The 22996-nt window shown below is 41.8% G+C and overlaps 1 protein-coding gene across 1 annotated transcript in view; it reads right to left on the minus strand.

Annotated features, from left to right (window-relative positions):
- LOC124777327 (gamma-interferon-inducible lysosomal thiol reductase-like) overlaps nucleotides 1-22996 on the minus strand; it is a 123304-nt gene that overhangs the window by 85846 nt on the left and 14462 nt on the right. The window contains exon 2 of the mRNA XM_047252686.1: nucleotides 9735-9911. Coding sequence (XP_047108642.1) covers nucleotides 9735-9911 — 177 coding nt within the window. The remainder of the gene's footprint in view (nucleotides 1-9734; nucleotides 9912-22996) is intronic.

Below are 22996 nucleotides of genomic sequence, written 5' to 3' on the forward strand. Positions count from 1 at the left end.
TTATGTTTCATTTTTTATTAAGATTAAATTTAGTTAGACAAGTAGATACTTAGACGAAAATAAAAGCGGTTAAAGTGACTGTTCACCTAAAGTGGAAAATCTGAGTTTGAGTTCCGATCTGGCACACAAATTTTCATTGTTACCAATGCACTGTATACAGTTGGTGCGAATACGTATATTCTGTATCATGCAGCTGTAAATCATAGCCGTGCATGCTTGTCTGTAGGACACTGCATCGTACATCGGATCAACACAGGCACAACAGTTTACTATTCCTTGCCTGAAACAAAGACCTCGACTTTAATAGATACGTCTCCCCCTGGGCGTGAATCACAGAATTTATGTGAGCATGGGACGTAGAGGCCCAATGACTTATGAAACTTTTGATTGGTCCTGGAGGCATGCTAGGATGGCCGAGGCAGTTAAGGTGACCACTCTTGTAAAGCGGGAGATCTGGTTCCGAGTCCCAGTCTGGCACGAAGTTTGTCACTAACAGATTGTTCAGCAGGAGTTTCACCGTATTCAGAATTGCAAATACATTTCCTCTAGTTTCATTTTGCCCACCATGTATAAAACTGTTCCTTGCTATGATCATCTTTTTGATGTTATAACTATTCTTCCGTTTTTGCTTGCTAACAAGGGAACCTCCCCATCGCACCCCCCCTCAGATTTAGTTATAAGTTGGCACAGTGCATAGGCCTTTAAAAACTGAACACAGATCAATCGAGAAAACAGAAAGAAGTTGAATGGAACTATGAAAAAAATAAGCAAAATATACAAACTGAGTATTCCATGCGGAAGATAGGCAACATCAAGGATAGTATGAGTTAAGGAGCGCCGTAGTCCCGTGGCTAGCGTGAGCAACTGCGAAACGAGAGGTCCTTGGTTCAAGTCTTACCTCGAGTGAAAAGCTTAACTTTTTTTTTATTTTCAGACAAGTATCAAAGAGCAGGCACTCACACATAATCAACTTCGCTCTCCAAAATTCCAGGACATGTTCAGATTTGCTTGGACATATGCAGGATTTGACGGTCTACACACGGAAAAATTTGAAAACGTTAAAAACACGTTTTGACAGAGGCACAGGAAAAACTGTGCGACTGTGAAACTGTTGCATTCATTTGTTGCAGTTTATGTGACAAACTCTTGAGTTTTCATCACTTTTTTGTGAGTGATTATCACATCCACAAGAAAACCTAAATCGGGCAAGGCAGAAGAATCTTTTTATCCATTCGCCAAGTGTACAAGTTAAGTGGGTCGACAACATATTCTTGTCATGTGACGCACATGCCGTCACCAGTGTCGTATAGAATATATCAGACGTGTTTTCCTGTGGAGGAATCGGTTCCCATTGGAAAGGCACGTCCTTTCGTCTACTAATCGCACGGTTTTGCGGTGCGGTCGCGAAACATAGACACTAAACATATTACAGTGAACAGAGACGTCAGTGAACGAACGGACAGATCATAACTTTGCGAAAATAAAGAACGTAAACTTCTCACTCGAGGGACGACTTGAACCAAGGACCTCTCGTTCCACACTTGCTTACGCTAGCCACGGGAATACGGCGCTCCGGACCTCACACTATCCTTGATGTTGCCTATCTTCCACATGGACTACTCAGTTTGTGTATTTTGCTAATTTTTTTCATAGTTCCATTCAACTTCTTCCTGTTTTCTCGATTGATCTGTGTTCAGTTTTTAAAGGTCTATCCACTGTGCCAGCTTATAACTAAATCTGAGGGGGGTGCGATGGGGAGGTTCCCTTGTAAGATAAATCTCCCCAGTTTATTCGCTGATATCTCATCAACGAATGTAGGCGACATCTTTGGAGTGAAAACGCAATGGCAACATGTCCAAACTTGTGTCTCACAGTCAGAAACAAAACGTCAGGGAATAGATTTCTAACTGGATCACCACATTTAAGTCTCAAAGTTCTCACCGAAAGATACACTGGCATGGTAGCCTACATTATATGATATACGAAGGTGAGCTGAAAGGTAATATCACAAAAATTTTCAAGCAAGATTTCTAAATGCTCCTTAAAGAAACCTAACGTTAATACCGTTATACAGTAGCCGCGCGGGGTAGTCGCGCGGTCTCAGGTGCCATGCCACGGTTCGCTTGGCTCGCCCCGTAAGAGCTTCGAGCCCTCCCTCGGGCATGGGTGTGTGTGTTGTCCTTAGCGTAAGTTAGTTTAAGTTAGATTAAGTAGTGTGTAAGCCTAGGGACGGATGACCTCAACAGTTTGGTCCCATAGGAACTTACCACCAAAGGCACCACTGGTAATAACATTCTACACTTTTATTCTTCATGACTACATATTTATTACTCAGCCTACTCACCCTGGAGTCGAACATAATTTCTCCTAGTGGGAAGTCGGTTTGTTGATATCTATACGGTAGAATGGTTGACTTTGTTGATGGAGCCATAACCTTACCTCTCGTTGCACGACTTCATCACTATCAACGTGAAAGTTGTATTGGAGACAAATGAAAATCGGACGAGGCCAAGTCAGGTACTGTATGGCAGATGATCGATTACAGTGAAGCCAAGGCGTCAGATGGTTGCAGGTGTTGCAGTCCTCATGTGTGATATGCCATTGTCATGGTGAAAGAGACGGTGCTTCATGTGTGGACAAACTCTTCAAATTCTAAACTCGATTACAGCACGCTGTTTCTCGCGCACCGACATAATTACGTCGCACACAACCATCTTACATGCTGTAATTTGGAGTGCTCTAACGCAGAGTGCTGAAAATATGTAGACATGAATGTTACTAACGTTTGTTTTATTTAAAAAGCTTTAAGAATATGTGTTATAAAATGTTTATGTCAGTATTTGTTTATATTGTATGACTGTATGAATGTGAAAATTGGATGATGAAAAATGTATACAAGAAGTGAATAGAAGCTTTTGAAATATATATTTTACTAGCTTTCGAAATATAAATGCCAGCCGGAGTGGCCGTGCGGTTCTAGGCGCTACAGTCTGGAACCGCGTGACCGCTACGGTCGCAGGTTCGAATCCTGCCTCGGGCATGGATGTGTGTGATGTCCTTCGGTTAGTTAGGTTTAAGTAGTTCTAAGTTCTAGGGGACTGATGACCACAGCAGTTACGTCCCATAGTGCTCAGAGCCATTTGAACCATTTTTTTAAAAATATAAATACTACAAATTAGGTGAGTAGATCGAATAACCGATTAAAGAGGTGATGAATAGAAATAGAGAGAGGAATTTATTGCACTATCTGATTAAAAGAAGGGATCGGTTGATCGGACACAACCTGAAGCATCAACGGACTGTCAGTTTGTTGTGGAGTGAAGTATGTCAGGTAAAAATTGTAGAGGGAATTAAATATTAGAAATCAATAAGGATAGTATCATGAAAAGAGGTTATAAAATGACCATTAACAACAGTGAAAAATTGTAATTTACTAGAGTTTAATTAAGTCAGGTGAAGCTGAAGGAAGTGGTTTAGGAAATGGCGACAGTAGAAGTAGTGGATGAGTTTTGCTGGGGGAAGAAAAGAATTTCTAATTGGTTTGTAATATAAATATAAGAATTAGGAAGTCTTTTCTGAAGATATTTTTCAGGAATATAGACGATAAATAGTTCATACAAGATGAGAATAGAAGCTTTTGAAATCTGGTGCAACAGGGAAGAATGTTAAACATTCGATGGGTAGTCCAATAACTGCTGGGGTGGGGGGGGGGGGGGGGGGGGGGGGGGCTTGTAGGTCAATGGCTCACAGAACAACATAGAATGTACTGTAGTGCCGCTGTTGGGCGACCGAAGCCCCACTGACGAACACAGATCGGTTCTCCGGTGGCTTAACGCCCCCAGCCACGACCTTGTTTACAGCCACAAGTGGAATGAGATGGAACGCTGTTTTAGTGAAGCCCAAGGAGGCACTATTGTGCACAATTCATAGAAAGTCACGTGTTTTCTGGAAAGTGCCACATGCTATTCATACCCTCTCAAAAATTGAGTCGGGACCCACAGTTTTTGGATGCTTTGAATGTGTGAGATGCCGCTGAACACTGAATTCACAAAAATCAAATGTTTACGCAACATAAGAACTGCCAACATTGACTAATTGAAGGTTAGACGTAGAAACTTGGCTATAGTGCTGAGGACCCACCTCATTGGTCATGGAGACAGACAGAAAGAGAGTGAGACGCCGTTTTTGGTGTTAAGTGGTAGGACATGCGTTATCGGTTAACTGCCTAAAGAATAGCTCAGAGAAGGGAAGCAGCATTTTCTGAGGAACATTTTTACTGGTTGATATTCTGAAGATCCTTAGCCCAGCCAATCCAAATATAGCAAAGTGTGAAAACGTAGAAATTCGAGTTCTAGCGAACACTCAGAGATCCACCATCATTTCTTCTTCCTAGAGAGCTATCATCACTTCACTTTCGAGGGTAACGATGTCCTGGGTCCACAGCTAAACTGCAGGGAGTTAGAGAGATTTGGGGCCGATCTTTACTTAGCCATTGCTGAGGGTCATTGCTGTGCCATGAATGAGTGATTCTGCAGTCAGTTCAGCCTCTAACTATAATTACTGTGGTGACACCAGGCCGCTAGCACAAGATAATAACTTTCAAACCTTCAAGCTTAACTTTGAAGCATTCAGACTCTGATAACCTTGGCTTCAGCTCTGAGCACAGGTTCAAACACACATTCCCTTCTGTAGTACTGTGTGTCTTTTCTGCTAACATCATGACAATCACGGTATAACTTCGCCTTTGGAACTGTTTCATGTACGCAAGTATTACAGTCATACACCGGGCCCTTTTACCAGATGTGAGATTGTTTTGCTGAAATGATATTGCCATTGACAAACTGGTCACGCGTATCCTACCACAACTAAAATTCACCGACACGGAAGTTCTGGCTGTAGAGAAGCACTATCACACCCCCTTGTTTAGAGAAGCTGTAGAAATACACAAACACGGGAACAGCTTCATCAAGAAAGAGGAAAGCCTTAAGGTAAACGGATCCTAACTTCCCGTACTGCACCGAACGGCCGTCGCAGGTAGCAAGAGGAGAACCGCACCGGAAATGACCGTGGAGAAGCCCTCGGACGTTGGCGCGCCAGGTAGGTATAGTCTACGGCCGCGACTTCGGCTCCAGTTCACCACCGGTAATGGAGAGTGAAGCTTTGGCAATGCCAGCCACTCGTGCTGGCGAAACGTCAGTAAAATCATTAGATGAACGTCGGCCGAAGAACCCGATACAGAAGCCAATAGGCAGTCTGTCAGCAAGTGGCCACGAAAACGTTAACAATTTTGTAATATTGCCATTGCTTGTCAAATGTTTTCTTTAATCAAATAAACTGCATTAACTGTGATTCTTGTTTCATTTAACAGTCATATAATTTCTAACCCACTATTATGGAGAATATTTAATTGATATGTCGCCTCTGCCTCGTGATGACTGGGTGTTGTGTGATGTCCTTAGGTTAGTTAGGTTTAAGTAGTTCTAAGTTCTAGGGGACTGATAACCATAGATGTTAAGTCCCATAGTGCTCAGAGCCATTTGAATTGTGATTCTTGTTTCATTTAACAGTCATATAATTTCTAACCCACTATTATGGAGAATATTTAATTGATATGTCGGCTCTGCCTCGTGATGACTGGGTGTTGTGTGATGTCCTTAGGTTAGTTAGGTTTAAGTAGTTCTACGTTCTAGGGGACTGATGACCATAGATGTTAAATCCCATAGTGCTCAGAGCCATTTGAACCATTTTGATATGTCGGATACAGGGTTCAGTTTCCACACCTCCATCTTGAATCACATGACTGTAACCTAGCAGCCAGCAAAATGTATGGCAAAACTGACAAACATGAGATTTGTTGGTAGAAGACATTCTTAGACATCAATTAACAGTTGATTTGCAAGTGGAGGGAGGTAGTGGGTGAGTTGTAGAGGGAGATCAAGGCTTCCCACGATACGCAAGTTCAGATGGATGCAGGATGCAATAGTTTTGCGGACATATGATGTAGTACTGTACTGGAGAAGCATAGGTCGCATCAAGAAAGTCGTACAGCCCTTGAAAAGTGACTTTATTACTCACATTGCTCACTTGGCGCGTTTCGGATTTATTTTCATCATCAGATATCGACAAGTAAGATGAAGACAAATTTGAACATAGAATATGGACTAACACAATAGGCGTTAACAAAGTACAAAATGCATACATGGAAACCCACCCAAGTACACAGAAGGTCACAAGAGCGTTACTAGATGTGAAAGTAACATAAGCTCCCAGAGTACTAGCTATCGTATGGAGACAGAGGGGGAAGGAAGACGAGGTTGGCCATCAGAGGGCAGGGATTTCATGGTGGCGCCATGAGTGTAATATCTGTCATTTCGTTAAAAAGAGATAAAACTATTTTTACAAACGTTACAGGTTGTATAATAACTGTAAGTACGAAACGTACAAATATCAACTGAAAATATCTTGACTCATAAGATGTACATAACTATAAATCACAATCATGAACAAACGATAGGATCTATGTAGCAGGGATGCAGGCAGCGTACAAACATATCGTATACAGGATAAATACATCACAAGATAGCTGGTTTACGAAAGTAAGCATGAAAACGGCACCGAGATTAAGGTTCTACACGAAGAGATCACATATTTTAGTAACAATAATTAAATTATGTTTACGTGATCAGTATGTGTAGCACAAAATAACAAATTGAAGGTAATAAGGGTTCACGGCGTGCAGGTAAAAAGTAAGGTGGTATGAGACTGAGGAGGAAGGGGTGTAGTGGCAGCGGGTAGGGGGGGGGGCAAATGGGGGAGGAGGTGGAAGGGAAGACGAGGTTCAGTGAGTATTGAAGGAAAACCTGGTATAAACGGTACAAAGAGCAGCAGTAACATATGTAGTAAATATGTACAGGCTGAACGTTAATGAAACCGACAAGCTGCAGTGTCGGATTTCTGACTGGAAATGGAGGAAAAAAGGTCCTATGAACGTATGTCTGGAAATCCATGGTTGCCACCGTAGATGGCGCTGACGAATGAAAGTTCCTCTTACCATGTGTCGTGTGTTCCTCGTGTGATGCAAGCTGTGTGATTGACGCAGCGTACTGTAAACAGCAGAATGCTCCAGTATTCATGTCGTAAACAAGACGAGATGGTGTCTGTGTACAACCAAGCAACCAAAACAAGTACCCTCAAAGACACCAACCACATCACACAGCATTTCAAGTCCTTTTTGGGCGTTTGTGTAATGGTGGATCCTTTCAGACAGACGAACGTCCAGCGAGGCGGTGGACTATGCGTACACCATATTTATAAAACCGGGTTCTACTGGACACAGAGCCGAAACCTAGCACGAGGTTCAGGCAAGCATTCCACCAACATGGTGTAAGTTAAAGTACTATTATGTGCATCTTGCATTACATCCGCTATTTTCCCTATAACTTGCAAGGAGTGCAAGAATTATCAGCAATGGATTTCCCTCTACGGGAAGGATTTTGTCGATGGTTTTTGCACCATACTATCCCAGGTACGGGATTTATCTTTGGCAGTCCATGAAGCGACGTATGAACACGTGTACTGCATCACATGGAGGCCACATTGAACATCCGTGGAGCCCACTCTGAACATCTGTTGTGACGTGGATGCGGTGTGGCCCTGTACCATGTTCCAGGAAGGTTTGTTATCGTTGCACACTCACCGTCCATTTCTGAATACATGCTCAAAGGACCTTTTCTCTTCCACTTCCAGTCAGGAATCCGCCCCTGCAGTTTGTCGGTTTGGTTATGGTTCACCCTGTACATTACTACCTCCTACAAAACAAACAAAGTACATAACCAGTACACGGACCAAGTAAAGTGATATTATTTTTTAGTCATTCAAAATTAATCTTGCAATCTAAGCAGGAGTTAATTAAGTTGAGTCAAACATAACCACCCGGACAGGGTACAAGATTATACAACCAAGTTTATAGTAAAGCAAGGTTACTGGACTTACTAATTACAATCTAAAAGCCTATAAAACAAAATGCTATACATCATTATAATAGTTTTTCTATTTAACCAGCATGATTTTTTTCTTATTTACGATAAAGTACCAAAGAGGGGGTGCTATGGACGAACCGGTGGGCAGAGGGGAAGGAGTGGCAGGGGTAGGGATGGACAAGAGGGTGACGTTGAAGGGGTGGAGTGTAAAGGCGTATGGAGGACAGGCTAGCATTTAGAGCCTGAGGTTCGTCGATGACATTGTAATTCTGTCAGAGACAGCAAAGGACTTGGAAGAGCAGTTGAACGAAATGAATAGTGTCTTGAAAGGAGGATATAAGATGAACATCAACAAAAGCAAAACGAGGATAATGGAATGTAGTCGAATGAAGTCGGGTGATTCTGAGGGAATTAGATTAGGAAATGAGACACTTAAAGTAGTAAAGGAGTTTTACTATTTGGGGAGCAAAATAACTGATGACAGTCGACGTACAGAGGATATAAAATGTAGACTGGCAATGGCAAGGAAAGCGTTTCTGAAGAAGAGAAAATTTTTAACATCGAGTATAGATTTAAGTGTCAGGAAGTCATTTTTGAAAGTATTTGTATGGAGTGTAGCCATGTATGGAAGTGAAACATGGACGATAAACAGTTTGGACAAGAAGAGAATAGAAGCTTTTGAAATGTGGTGCTACAGAAGAATGCTGAAGATTAGATGGGTAGATCACATAACTAATGAGGAGGTTTTGAATAGAATTGGGAAGAAGAGGAGTTTGTGGCACAGCTTGACAAGAAGAAGGGACCGGTTGGTAGGGCATGTTCTGAGGCATCAAGGGATCACAAATTTAGCATTTGAGGGCAGCGTGCAGGGTAAAAATCGTAGAGGGAGACCAAGAGATGAATGCACTAAGCGGATTCAGAAGGATGTAGGTTGCGGTAGATACTGGGAGATGAAGACGCTTGCACAGGATAGAGTAGCATGGAGAGCTGCATCAAACCAGTCTCAGGACTGAAGACCACAACAATAACAACATAGTAACAAGCTATGCTGCATGCATAAAACTACCCAACAGAACAAATCAGTGACGGTAACTGGAATAACAAGTGAACATTTAACAGAATAAAACATAAACTTCATCAAAGAAAATAAAATCCTTAGCAAGCCGAAAGAATTAATTACAAAATGCGTATGTTATCTGTACAAAGCAATTACAGATGTACAACAACGAAAACTTTTTATAGTAATTCCATAAAGCAATGACCTATCTTAAAACGTTCTTGGCTTAGAAATAAAGGAGATACAGCAACAGAACAAAACACAGTCTTCATCAGAGAGAATAAAACGTTTGAGTACGTTGAATGAATTAATTGCTAAGGTTTCAGGTTACCTGCCCAGGGAAGATATGGAAATAGATCAGAACCAAAACATTCAAACTAATTATCTAAATATGAATAGACTTGTAGGGATAGACTAGCGTGGAGAAGCTGCATCGAAACTGCCTACAGACTGAAGACCACAACAAACAACAATGATGTTATAATGGATGTGTGGTACAATAGTTACATAGATATGAAAATGTTTCAACAAGACAGACTAGCATATACAGCTGCAGCAGACCAGTGTTGGGTGGTAAATACTATAGTATCAATACAATACTTCCTTTGCAATGTCGACCAGCCACTAGCAGAACTGAGAGTACATGACCTGAATTTCTTTATAATCCATTCTCACTTGCGAAGTAAGCAATGACTCACCTCTGCATTACCGTACGGTACTAGCGAAAGGTTCATCAGCTCCGGGGCTCTGAGGTAGGCCGGCAGCAGCTTGCTGGTTATGAATTCCCTGGAATAAGGGCACAGCGTTTCATAGTAGACTGCCACGTCTACAGGAATCACCTCCCGCTTCTTCTCTTCAGGTACACTTCTTGATTCCTGAAATGTAAATCATAATTTTATCTCTGGGACAAGTACTTTTTTTATTACGACAGGCCAGTTTCTAAGAAAACTGACACCAATGCATCAGAAAAGACATCTTTAAACCGCCGAAAGGTATTGCATTCTTTTTCTTTTCCCCTGCCCTTTATACCATATCTACATGGGGTCGTCATGTTCGTCTGGATTTGTCAGTATTAATGGTGCAGGGTCGCCGAATGCCCTCCCTGTCGTCACCCGTCCCCCCCCCCCCTCCACCACGTCCTGCTAGTCCTGGATAGAATTTGCTGGATAGAATTTTTTAACCCATCTGTCTACATGCAGTGTTGTCCCATGCGAAAGTGTGACAACTTATACATCGTGTAACTGAGGCTTCGGAATGGGTACCAGCTCAGTATTCACTATTCGGATGTGGGAAACCGCCTAAAAACCACATCCAGGCTAGCTATCACACCAGCCCTTGTATTTTATCGCCGGAAGGCTTATCAGTGTATCTGGGAAATGAATTTCCATCAAGTGGAACATTTGATTGTGAGGTGTCTCTTCTGAGTTCGTCCATTTGCGCTGACCAAATCAGATGCCAGAGAGAAAAGTGCACAATTCTTTTGCCTTTTTACATATTACAAAAGAAATATTAAATCCATGAACTGTTCAGAACAGTCAGTTTATAAGAAGAGATCTTACTAGTCACTGTAGATTGTCTGTATGAAAAGGTAGGGGAGAATGCAAGCACATCATTGGACGATTACGTCACAGGACTTCTTCCCAGTCACAAGCCATTGCAGATACCACAGGGTCCAAGGTTGGCATGGTCGTCAATTCCTCAATACTAACGTGCAGATGAGTTGCGATCGAAAGGATCTTCCAGGATTACACGCCTCTACAGAGCACGATGCTTTCAGATATTCGTAAATTAAAAGTTACTCGGAGTGCTCCTTTGGCAAGCATATGATTTGACGTGAATGAAGGGCTTTACACAAGGGGAACAAAAGCTAATAGTAAATTTGTGTCTTATTGGAAGAAGAAGTCATCCCAATCGTGGGTCGAAAATGAGTTACATACACACACACACACACACACGCACACACACGTCACATGCAGCATCTACCCCATGTGTCCAAAAAATTTCCAGACTTGATCAATAAAAAATGGGTAAATGTGAAGGTGGCTTCAGCTTTTCAAGTGCTCTTCATAGTATCATCTCATTTCAGTACAACGCACAGAACGTTGGTATAACCACGTGAAGCTGTCACAGAAGTCCTTCTTTAGGATGTTGTTCAACTCGTAGGTCACATTGGCTTGGATGTCGGTTAGGTCCTCAAAGCATTAACCGTTCATGTGAATATCTGCACTTTGCCTTTTTTCTTTTTGCTGTGTTTGTACTGAGAACACCAAGTCACCGCGTTGATTTTTTCCAGGAAATATTGCCCGTGTTTTGTGTTTCAGTCAAGTCGCGGATGGCATTTACGTCGGTGTTTTTTGTTCGGCATACAGGACATGGAGGACAAACAGTACACAAACTTTTTTCTCCTCCGAAAAATTTTAGCTTAGAGATGACTCTCCACGGTGATTTGTGATACAATAACGTTGACACACTACGTAGCTACTTAACACTACCTGCTCATAACTTGCCGTTGTTTACAGTTGTTAGTTAAAGGCGCCCCTAGGTACTGCTGTGACGTCGCGTGTGCGCCAGGAGCGAAATCAGTCTCAGAACGTTTTGGACGGACAGTGTACGCTAACTCCATCTGCGATCAGCTTACAGATCATTGTGTTTTTGTCTTTCTCTGCTCGAGTACGGTTTCTAATCTGTCGTCATTTGAGTGCAAGAAGAGCTGATACAAACATAGATTACGTACTGCCATTGTTGTAATTTCTGTTGTTTTGTTACTGGAACAGTAAGACTTATTTACCGAGTGTTGGGGTTGACGTACATACTGATGTTGATAACGGAAGAAGAGCAAAGACAGAAAAAAATAAATGATTATGAATGAAACAAGGTAAACAATAAAACTTTGCGCAACACTGTAAAGGTTCTGGCTCTTGAAAAGTATGCATTACAGAATTCTCATTTTACAAGCTTGAGTATGAAATGTATGTGAAAAATTCTTTCACTGAAATAGTTACAGAAGAACAAAATAGGCCCAAAAGGGGAAAGGAGAATTCATGGTGCTGCAGGATGTAGTCTTCATGGAACGTCAATTAAAAACTCAGTTACTTTGAGCTTATGTTTGTAGTAAAATTTCAATATCTTGTGAATCACATGGTCTGTAGATACAATATGTGAGCAAAAGTATCCTGAACCCCAAAAAACATAAGATTTTCATACTCGGTGCATTGTGCTGCCACCTACTGACAGGTATTCGATATCAGCGACCTCAGTAGTCTTTAGACATGGTGAGAGAGCAGAATGGGACGCTCTGCGTTACTCATGGACTTCGAACGTGGTGAGGTGATTGGCTGTCACTGTCTGTACGCGAGATTTCCATACTCTTAAACATCCCTAGGTCCACTGTTTCCGATGTGATAGTGAAGTGGAAACGTGAAGGAACATATACAGCACAAAAACGTACAGGCCGACCTCGTCTGTTGACTGGCAGAGACCGCTGGCAGTTGGTCGTAATGTTTAATAGGCAGACATTATCCAGACCATCACACAGGAATTCCAAACTGCATCAGGATCCACTGCAAGTACTATGACAGGCGGGAGGTGAGAAAATTTGGATTTCATGGTCGAACAACTGCTCACAAGCCATTGCCATTCATCACGCCGGTAAATGCCAAACGACGCCTCGCTTGGTGTAAGAAGCGTAAACATTGGACGATTGAACAGTAGAAAAGCGTTGTATGGAGTGACAAATCACGGTACACAATGTGGCGATCGGATGGCAGGGTGTGGGTATGGCGAATGCCCGGTGGACAGACGTCATCTGCCAGCGTGTGTAGTGCCGACAGTAAAATTCGGAGGCGGTGGTGTTACGGTGTGGTCGTGTTTATCATGGAGGGAGCTTGCACCCTTTGTTGTTTCGTGTAGTACCATCACAGCACAGGCGTATATTGATGTTTTAAGCACCTTCTTGCTACCCACTGTTGAAGAGCAATTCGGGGATGGCGACTCCATCTTTTAACACGATCGAACACCTGTTCATAATGCACGGCCTGTGGCGCAGTCCCTGTAATTGACTGGCCTGCGCAGAATCCTGACCTGAATCCTGTAGAACACATCTGGGATTGGAAGCTATCATCAAGAATGAGGGTGGGCCAACACCATATTGAATTCCAGTATTACCGATGGAGGGCACCACGAACTTGTAAGTCATGTTCAACCAGGTGTCCGGATAATTTTGATCACATAGTGTATCTCAGAACGGAGAGTGAAGCCATTTATAAATCTAACGTTGGGGATGCTAGTTGTAATATCGACCTTGTAATTGATATTTAAAGACATACCGTACCGGACTATCCATTTATATTATTTATGCATTAACTGCTTATGTTTTCTTTTTATAATAAAGTTAAAGTACTGTAGTGAAAAGAAAAAGCTATTCACCTGATAAACAACCACGGAACTGTAAAATTGTGCATTGATCAAAACATAGAGAAGGTAGTTTCTCACTCATTTTCATTGAACCAGAAATATAGTAAGTCAACTCATACAAATACTTAGGTGTAAAAAAATTGTAGGGATATGAAATAGAATGACCTCATGGGCTCATTCAAAGGTAAAGCCGGTGGCAGACATCATTTCATTGATAAAGTGATGGGAAAATGCACTAAGTCTGCTTTCAGAAAATTTTGTACAACCAACCCATCCTAGAATACTGCCCAAGTGTTCAGGACCCATTCCAAATAGAACTGACTGATGATATTGAAGACAGGCGGGGAAGCAGCCTCCACACGTGCACTATCTGAGATAAGAGACCGAGAATCATCTGTCAGATAATGCCGGCGTCCCCCCGAAACGTTGCAATAAAATACAACGGCCAATCCTTCCAACACCGGAAAAGCAAAAAGAATGGTCCCTTCTCAGAGCCAACTCTGGCGATTGCAAACCTAAACGTAGAGGGTAGCACCAAAAACAAACAACAAATCATATCACAACTTTGCCGCACGCACAAATGGGACATACTGTGTATACAAGAAACACACAAGAAAGAAGGGGCAATAAGACCAGAAACAGAAGGAATGAAATTAGCCATAGAAAATCCACATCCGAAATATGGCAGCGCTGTCTTCACAAAACCTGAGATGGCCATAATATCAACTAACAGAACTACATACAATAACATAGAATTACTGACTGTCGAGTGTAGCACCTTCACCGTAACGTCAGTATACAAGCCGCCCGGAGAGAAGTTCAACTTGACTTTGCCGCCAAACTTCAACAACCAGAAAACACAGTTCATCTTAGGAGACTTCAACTGCCACAGCACATCATGGGGCTACAAACATACAGACGACAACGGACATAAATTAGAGCAGTGGGAGGAAATAAATAACTTATCCCTGACCCATAATCCCAAGCTACCATGCTCGTTCAGCAGCAAAATCTGGAAGTGCGAATACAACCCTGATATTTGTTTTGTAAGCGCAAACGTGGAAGACCGATGCTTAAAATCTGCATACGCACCTCTTCCTAAAACACAACACCGACCTATCGGAATCCAAGTATACGCTGCTTTGAGAACAACGAAAATACCATTCCGCAGGCGCTTCAACTTTAAAAAAGCTAAATGTACAGAATATGCTGTGGAACTGGATGCAGAAATAAAAAATCTACACCCAATTCCAGAAAACTATCAAACTTTGTCGAGACCCTCCAAAAGATTTCTCGAAGACACATACCCCGAGGCTGCAGAGAGCATTTCATCCCATGTCTCTCTGACTAATCAAAGAACATCCTGAGGGAGTACGAAATGCTTTACGAACAATACCCCTTTAGTGAAGAAGTAGCCTAATGTGGAGAAACACTAATGGAAATAATTAGTGAATCAAGACAAAGGAAATGGGTCGAAACTCTGGAAAGAATGGATATGACCCACAGTAGCAAAGTCGCTTGGAACTTAATAAAAAAACTTAATTGTGACTTTGGGACAGCTAAACAATGCTCTCCAGTAACACCCAATCAAATTGCCCATCAGCTCCTACTAAATGGAAAACCCAACAAGAAATGCCAGAAAATAAAAATCAGCAGAATTCAGAGTCAAGAGTCAAGCATGTTCAAAATATCATTTACCATGAAAGATCTTAATCACGGAATGAACTCAATGAAAAACAGGAAAGCAGCGGGAGTCGACGATATATGCGTGGAACAGATCAAACAGCTCGGACCTAGTGCCAAGCAATGGATCCTGCAGCTCTTTAGCCATTGCTTGAAAACGTGTAAGATCCCAAAGATGTGGAGGAAATCAAAGGTAGTGGCGCTACTAAAACCTGGGAAAGACGCAGGTCAACCGAAGAACTACCGCCCAATAGCACTCCTGTGCCATCTGTACAAACTGTACGAACGAATAATCCTAAACCGCATAGCAAATATCGCAGACCAAAAGCTCATTCCCCAACAGGCTGGATTCAGACCCGAGAAATCATTTACCACTCAAATACTAGCACTCACAGAACACATAGAGGAAGGGTTTGAAAACGAACAACAGGTGTAGCATTGGTGGACTTAAGTTCTGCATACGACACCGTCAACCACAGAAAGCTCATGGAAAAACTGCACTGTACATTTAAGGATCATCAGTTCACAAAAATCAATGAATCTCTGCTGCAAAATAGACAGTTCTATGTAATGCTGGACGGAAAAAAAAGCCGATGGCGTGGATAAGAGAACGGTCTCGCCCAGGGCAGTGTGCTGGCCCCCCTACTATTTATTTAACCTATACACCAATGATCAACCAACACCGGAACGTACTACCCTTTTCTTGTATGCCGATGATCTGGCCATTACAGGGCAAGGAAATAGCTTCGAGGAAGTAGAAGGGAAATTAGAAAGCTCGCTACACGTAATGTCTGAATACTATAAAGAGAACTCCCTCAAACCAAATCCATCTCAGACACAGGTTAGCACTTTCCACCTCCGCACAAAACAGGCAAACAGGAAGCTGAACGTCACCTGGAATGGCAACAAACTGGACCATACGGACAAACCAACATGCCTCGGTGTCGTGCTGGATAGATCACTGACGTACAGATATAACTGTGAAAAAACCTGCCAAAAAGTTGCTGCCAGGAACAACATTTTAAGAAAACTGACGAATAGTAAATGGGGAGCTAGTCCGACTGTATTACAAACAACTGCCCAAGCACTTTGCTTCTCCACGGCAGAATATGCATGCTCTGTATGGTCTCGATCCACACATGCCAAAAAAGTCACTACAATCCTTAATGAAACATGCAGGCTAATTACAGGATGCACGAAACCCTCTCCAATTGGGAAAATATACAAAGCAGCTGGATTCTCATCCCCTGAATCCCGAAGAATTGCGCACGAACATACAGAAAAATTTAAACGGATTTTCGACGAGCGCCACCCGCTGCATGGTTCTTCATGTGGACGTAGCAGACTTAAATCCCGCAAGAGATTTCTCACTAGCGAATTGAACGAGCCTCCAAAGGACTACCCTGCCTCACGAGAAATACCCAGCGGCAGTACATCAAGCTGGAAGATTTGGAGAACACTGAACCGCATCACAACAGGCGTAGCATGAGTTAAAGCAAACATAGCCAAATGGGGCTTTAAGGACGAAGGAGACAACAAATGCGACTGTGGTGAAGTTCAGGATATGGAACACCTCCTACAGTGTTCCATCTGCCCCACAAGGTGTACGCTTGACGAACTATGGCTTGAGAAGAGAGAAACATTGGACTTCGCCCGACATTGGGCTGAAAGGCTTTGAAACAAATCTCCGGACACGAAAAAGTAAAGTAAAGAAGACAGGCAGCACGTATGGTCACGGATTTGTTTGATCCATGGATGAAAGTCACGGATATGCTGAAAAAAACTGAAGTAGCAAGACATTATCTGTTTCACGAACCTCCGTTTATTTTCTTCAAGGACCAGTAGGTGAGGGATCTAGGAATGTACTACGGCTCCCTGCGTATCACTCAGGTAGGGGGCCGCGAAGACAAGATCGAACTAATTAATACGCGCACAGAGTATTTAAATTTCACTCTATTCGCTCCAAACGCGAATAAAATGGGAAAAAACTCCAATAAGTGGAACCATGGGAAATATCATCTGCCGTGCTGTACAAGGAGGTTCAGCAATGTGTCAGCAGTCTTTGCCTCCAGTGATCCTCGACGATCGTTCAGTGCCTTGCTGCCTCTTTGGTTTGATCGATTGTGGCCAACAGTTTTCCCTCCAGAGCGTAGTGATGGCAGAGAGGTGTTGTTTAGGCGTGTGCGCCGCGACGCCGGAGATAGATTGGGCTGTTGAGAGTCGGCTAACCAGTGGGGCGGCGGGCTGCTTCTGGCGGTTAACGGGACTAAGTCGTGTACACAAAGGCGAAACCTTGAAAAATTTGTCAGTTTTCTAAATAGTGAAGTTCAAAGGATAAGGTTGTAAGCCCATGTAATGCTTAGCATCTTTCAACAGATCTTTTGGAGAAAGTTTGAAGTATGAACCACAGCTTTCCGTCTCGCACTTTTTTCTGAATCGTATTTTGTTGTAGGGGAGGGAGTAGAAGACAACGTTACAGGAGAATATGGGCTTGGGACAAGGAATGAAAGAGGAAAAAGACTAATTGAGTTCTGTAACAAGTTTCAGCTAGTAATAGCGAATACCCTGTTCAAGAATCACAAGAGGAGGAAGTATACTTGGGAAAGGCCGGGAGATACGGGAAGATTTCAATTAGATTACATCATGGTCAGACAGAGAATCCGAAATCAGATACTGGATTTTAAGGCGTACCCAGGAGCAGATATAGACTCAGATCACAATATAGTAGTGATGAAGAGTAGGCTGAAATTCAAGATATTAGTCAGGAAGAATCAATACGCAAAGAGGTGGGATACGGAAGTACTAAGGAATGACGAGATACGTTTGAAGTTCTTTAACGCTATAGATACAGCAATAAGGAACAGCGCAGCAGGCAGTACAGTTGAAGAGGAATGGGCATCTCTAAAAAGGGCCATCACAGAAGTTGGGAGAGAAAACATAGGTACAAAGAAGGTAGCTGCGAAGAAACCATGGGTAACAGAAGAAATACTTCAGTTGATTGTTGAAAGGAGGAAGTACAAACATGTTCCGGGAAAATCAGGAATACAGAAATGCAAGTCGCTGAGGAATGAAATAAATAGGAAGTGTAGGGAAGCTAAGACAAAATGGCTGCAGGAAAAATGTGAAGACATCGAAAAAGATATGATTGTCGGAAGGACAGACTCAGCATACAGGAAAGTCAAAACAACCTTTGGTGACATTAAAAGCAACGGTAGTAACATTAAGAGGGCAACGGGAATTCCACTGTTAAATGCAGAGGAGAGAGCAGATAAGTGAAAAGAATACATTGAAAGCCTCTATGGGGGTGAAGATTTGTCTGATGTGATAGAAGAAGAAACAGGAGTCGATTTAGAAGAGATAGGGGATCCAGTATTAGAATCGGAATGTAAAACAGCTTTGGAGGACTTACGGTCAAATAAGGCAGAAGGGGTAGATAACATTCCATCAGAATTTCTAAAATCATTGGGGGAAGTGGCAACAAAACGACTATTCACCTTGGTGTGTAGAATATATGAGTCTGGCGATATACCATCTGACCTTCGGAAAAGCATCATCCACACATTTCCGAAGACGGCAAGAGCTGACAAGTGCGAGAATTATCGTACAATCAGCTTAACAGCTCATGCATCGAAGCTGCTTACAAGAATAATATACAGAAGAACGGAAAAGAAAATTGAGAATGCGCTAGGTGACGATCAGTTTGGCTTTAGGAGAAGTAAAGGGACGAGAGAGGCAATTCTGACATTACGGCTAATAATGGAAGCAAGGCTAAAGAAAAATCAAGACATTTTCATAGGATTTGTCGACCTGGAAAAAGCGTTCGACAATATAAAATGGTGCAAGCTGTTCGAGATTCTGAAAAAAGTAGGGGTAAGCTATAGGGAGAGACGGATCATATACAACATGTACAACAACCAAGAGGGAATAATAAGAGTGGACGATCAAGAACGAAGTGTTCGTATTAAGAAGGGTGTAAGACAAGGCTGTAACCTTTCGCCCCTACTCTTCAATCTGTACATCGAGGAAGCAATGATGGAAATAAAAGAAAGGTTCAGGAGTGGGATTAAAATACAAGGTGAAAGGATATCAGTGCTACGATTCGCTGATGACATTGCTATCCTGAGTGAAAGTGAAGAAGAATTAAATGATTTGCTGAACGGAATGAACAGTCTAATGAGTACACAGGATGGTTTCAGAGTAAATTGGAGAAAGACGAAGGTAATGAGAAGTAGTAGAAAAGAGAACAGCGAGAAACTTAACATCAGGATTGATGGTCACGAAGTCAATGAAGTTAAGGAATTCTGCTACCTAGGCAGTAAAATAACCAATGACGGACGGAGCAAGGAGGACATCAAAAGCAGACTCGCTATGGCAAAAAAGGCATTCCTGGCCAAGAGAAATCTACTAATATCAAATACCGGCCTTAATTTGAGGGAGAAATTTCTGAGGATGTACGTCTGGAGTACCGCATTGTGTGGTAGTGAAACATGGACTGTGGGAAAACCGGAACAGATCGAAGCATTTGAGATGTGGTGCTATAGACGAATGTTGAAAATTAGGTGGACTGATAAGGTAAGGAATGAGGAGGTTCTACGCAGAATCGGAGAGGAAAGGAATATGTGGAAAACACTGATAAGGAGAAGGGACAGGATGATAGGACACCTGCTAAGACATGAGGGAATGACTTCCATGGTACTAGAGGGAGCTGTAGAGGGCAAAAACTGTAGAGGAAGACAGAGATTGGAATAAGTCAAGCAAGTAATTGAGAACGTAGGTTGCAAGTGCTACTCTGAGATGAAGAGGTTAGCACAGGAAAGGAATTCGTGGCGGGCCGCATCAAACCAGTCAGTAGACTGATGTCCAACAAAGAAAAAATTTTGTGCTCCAAGCTAAATAGAGCATGTTAGGCAGGTATTTTAGAAATTTTAAAAAGAGAAATCGATGTTAGTGAAGTTCGGTGGTAGGAGGAACAGAACTTCTGGTCAGGTGAATACAGTGTTATAAATACAAAGTCACAAAGAGGTATTGCAGGAGTGAGTTTAATAATGAGTAAGAAATATACGAATGCGCTAAGCTACTATGAACATCGTGGTGAAAGCATTATCATATTCAAGAGACACACGAAAGCCACACCTACCACGGTACTCTAAGTTTATATCCCAACGATGAAGAGAATGAAGAAATGTATGAAAGGACAAAAGAAATTATTCAGATACATGTGACGAAAATTTAATTGTGACGGCAAACTGGAATTCGAAATAGGAAAAGCAAAAGAAGAAAACTTGTAGGTGAATATGGTCTGTGGGAAAGAAAAGAAAGAGGAAGCCGCCTGCGAGAATTCTGCATAGAGTAGCACGTGGCTTAAGAATCATGAAAGAACGTTATATACTTGGAAGAGACCTGGTGACACCGGGAGGTTTCAAATTGAATGTATAGTGGTAAGACAGAGATTATGAAAGCGGATTTTAAATTAAGACATTTACAAGGGCAGATGTGGATTCTGGCCACAATTAATTGCTTATGAACTTCATATTAAAACCAAAGAAACTGAAAAAAGATAAGAAATTAAGGAGATGGGACTTGGATAAGTTGCAAGAAGCAGAGTTTGTTACAAGTTTCATAGGGAGCAATTGCAACGACTGACTAGAACAGGGAAAAGGAATGCAGTAAAAGACGAATGGATAGCTTTAAGGTAAAAACACAAGTCCTAGTAGAAACCCTTGGATAAGACAGCAGATATTGATTTAATTGATGAAAGTTGAAAACATATAAACGCAGCAAATGAAGCAGGCGGAAGGGAATGCAAAAGTGTAAAAAATGAGATTGTCAACAAGTGCAAAATGGATAATCAGGAATAGCTAGAGCACAAATGAAAGGATTTAGAAGCATATTTCATTAGAAGAAAGATATATACCGCCTACAGGAAAATGAAAGAGACCATTGGAGAAAAGAGAAGCACCTGTGTGAATATCAAGAGATTAGATGAAAATCAGTCCTAAGCAAAGAACGGATAGATGCAAGACGGAAGGGGTATATAGACGGTCTATACAGGCGAGATAACTTGAAGACAATATTATGGAAATAGAAAAGGACACAGATGAAGATGGAATGGGAGAGACGATACTGCTAGAAGAATTTGACGGAGCGCTGAAAGACCTAACTAGAAACAAGGCCGCTGGAGTAAAGTACATTCCGCCGAAACTACTGATAGCCTTGGGAGAGCCAGTCATGACGAATCCCTTCCATTTGGTGTGCGAGGTGTATGAGACAGGAGAAATACGTTCAGACTTAAAGAAGAAGGTAATAATTCCAAATTCCAAAGAAAGTAATTGCTGACAGGCGCGAAAATTACCGAACTAACAGCTTAATATGTCACGATTGCAAAATACTAACGCGAATTCTTTACAAAAGAAGGTGGCGAAGATCCGTTTATATTTCGGGAAATGTAGGAACACGCGAGGCAGTACTGATCATACGACTTTTCTTGGAAGATCTACATCTACATCTACGTGATTACTCTGCTATTCACAATAAAGTGCCTGGCAGAGGGTACAATGACCCACCTTCAAGCTGTCTCTCTACCGTTCCACTCTCGAACGGCACGCGGGAAAAACGAGCACTTAAATTTTTCTGTGCGAGCCCTGATTCATCTTATTTTATCGTGATGATCATTTCTCCCTATGTAGGTGGGTGCCAACTGAATGTTTCCGCAATCGGAGGGGAAAACTGGTGTTTGAAATTTCATGAGAAGTTCCCGTTGCAACGAAAAACGCCTTTGTTTTAATGATTGCCACTCCAATTCACGTATCATGTCTGTGACACTATCTCCCCTATTTCGTGATAATACAAAACAAGCTGCCCTTCTTTGTACTTTTTCGATGCGGATCCCACACTGCACAGCAATACTCCAGAATATGGCGGACAAGCGTGGTGCAAGCAGTTTCTTTAATAGACCCGCTGCACATTCTAAGTGTTCTGCCAATGAATCGCAGTCTTTGGTTTGTTCTACCCACAATTTTATCTATGTGATCGTTCCAGTTTAGGTTATTTGTAATTGTAATCCCTAAGTATTTAGCTGAATTTACAGCCTTCAGATTCGTGTGACTTACCGCGTAATCGAAATCTGCTGTTTTCGTTTAGTAGTCATGTGAATAACTTCACACTTTTCTTTATTCAGGGTCAATTGCCACTTTTCGCACCATACAGATATCTTATCTAAATCATTTTGCAAGTTGTTTTGATCATCTGATGACTTTACCAGACGGTAAATGACAGACCATCTTCAAACAATCTAAGACGGATACTCAGATAGTCTCCTATGTCGTTAATATAGATCAGGAACAACAGAGGGCCTATAACACTTCCTTGGGGAAAGCCGGATATTACTTCTGTTTTACTCGATGACTTTCCGTCTATCACTACGAACTGTGACCTTTCTGACAGGAAATCACGAATCCAGTCTGTAATGCGATTCTGTTTGTTTTAATTATTCGGGGGTCGGCCGTCTGGTTTTAAACTGTCTTTGCTTTTTGCGTTTAATTTGATTGGGAAACCGTTGAGATTGAACTTAACATATACATGGATGGACATAAGAAATGAAAGGTTGCAATTAATTTTTCATCTGTGATTATTATTTTACGTATGAAATACTCAGTTGCAGATTAATAACAATGAATTTCTTTGAATATTCCAAAATAATTATTCAAGTTTCACTTTTATTCAAGTACTAAAGCTGTTTCTGCAAGAATGAAAATATTATTGTCCATTGAACTTAGCAAACATTTTCACGTTGCAGTGGATTTTTGTTTATCTGGATATACCCCGACTAGCTTTGAAGCATAAGACTATCATTACCATATGACAA

The sequence above is a fragment of the Schistocerca piceifrons genome, chromosome 2, assembly GCF_021461385.2.
Source record: "Schistocerca piceifrons isolate TAMUIC-IGC-003096 chromosome 2, iqSchPice1.1, whole genome shotgun sequence".
In the NCBI taxonomy this organism is placed as follows: domain Eukaryota; kingdom Metazoa; phylum Arthropoda; class Insecta; order Orthoptera; family Acrididae; genus Schistocerca; species Schistocerca piceifrons.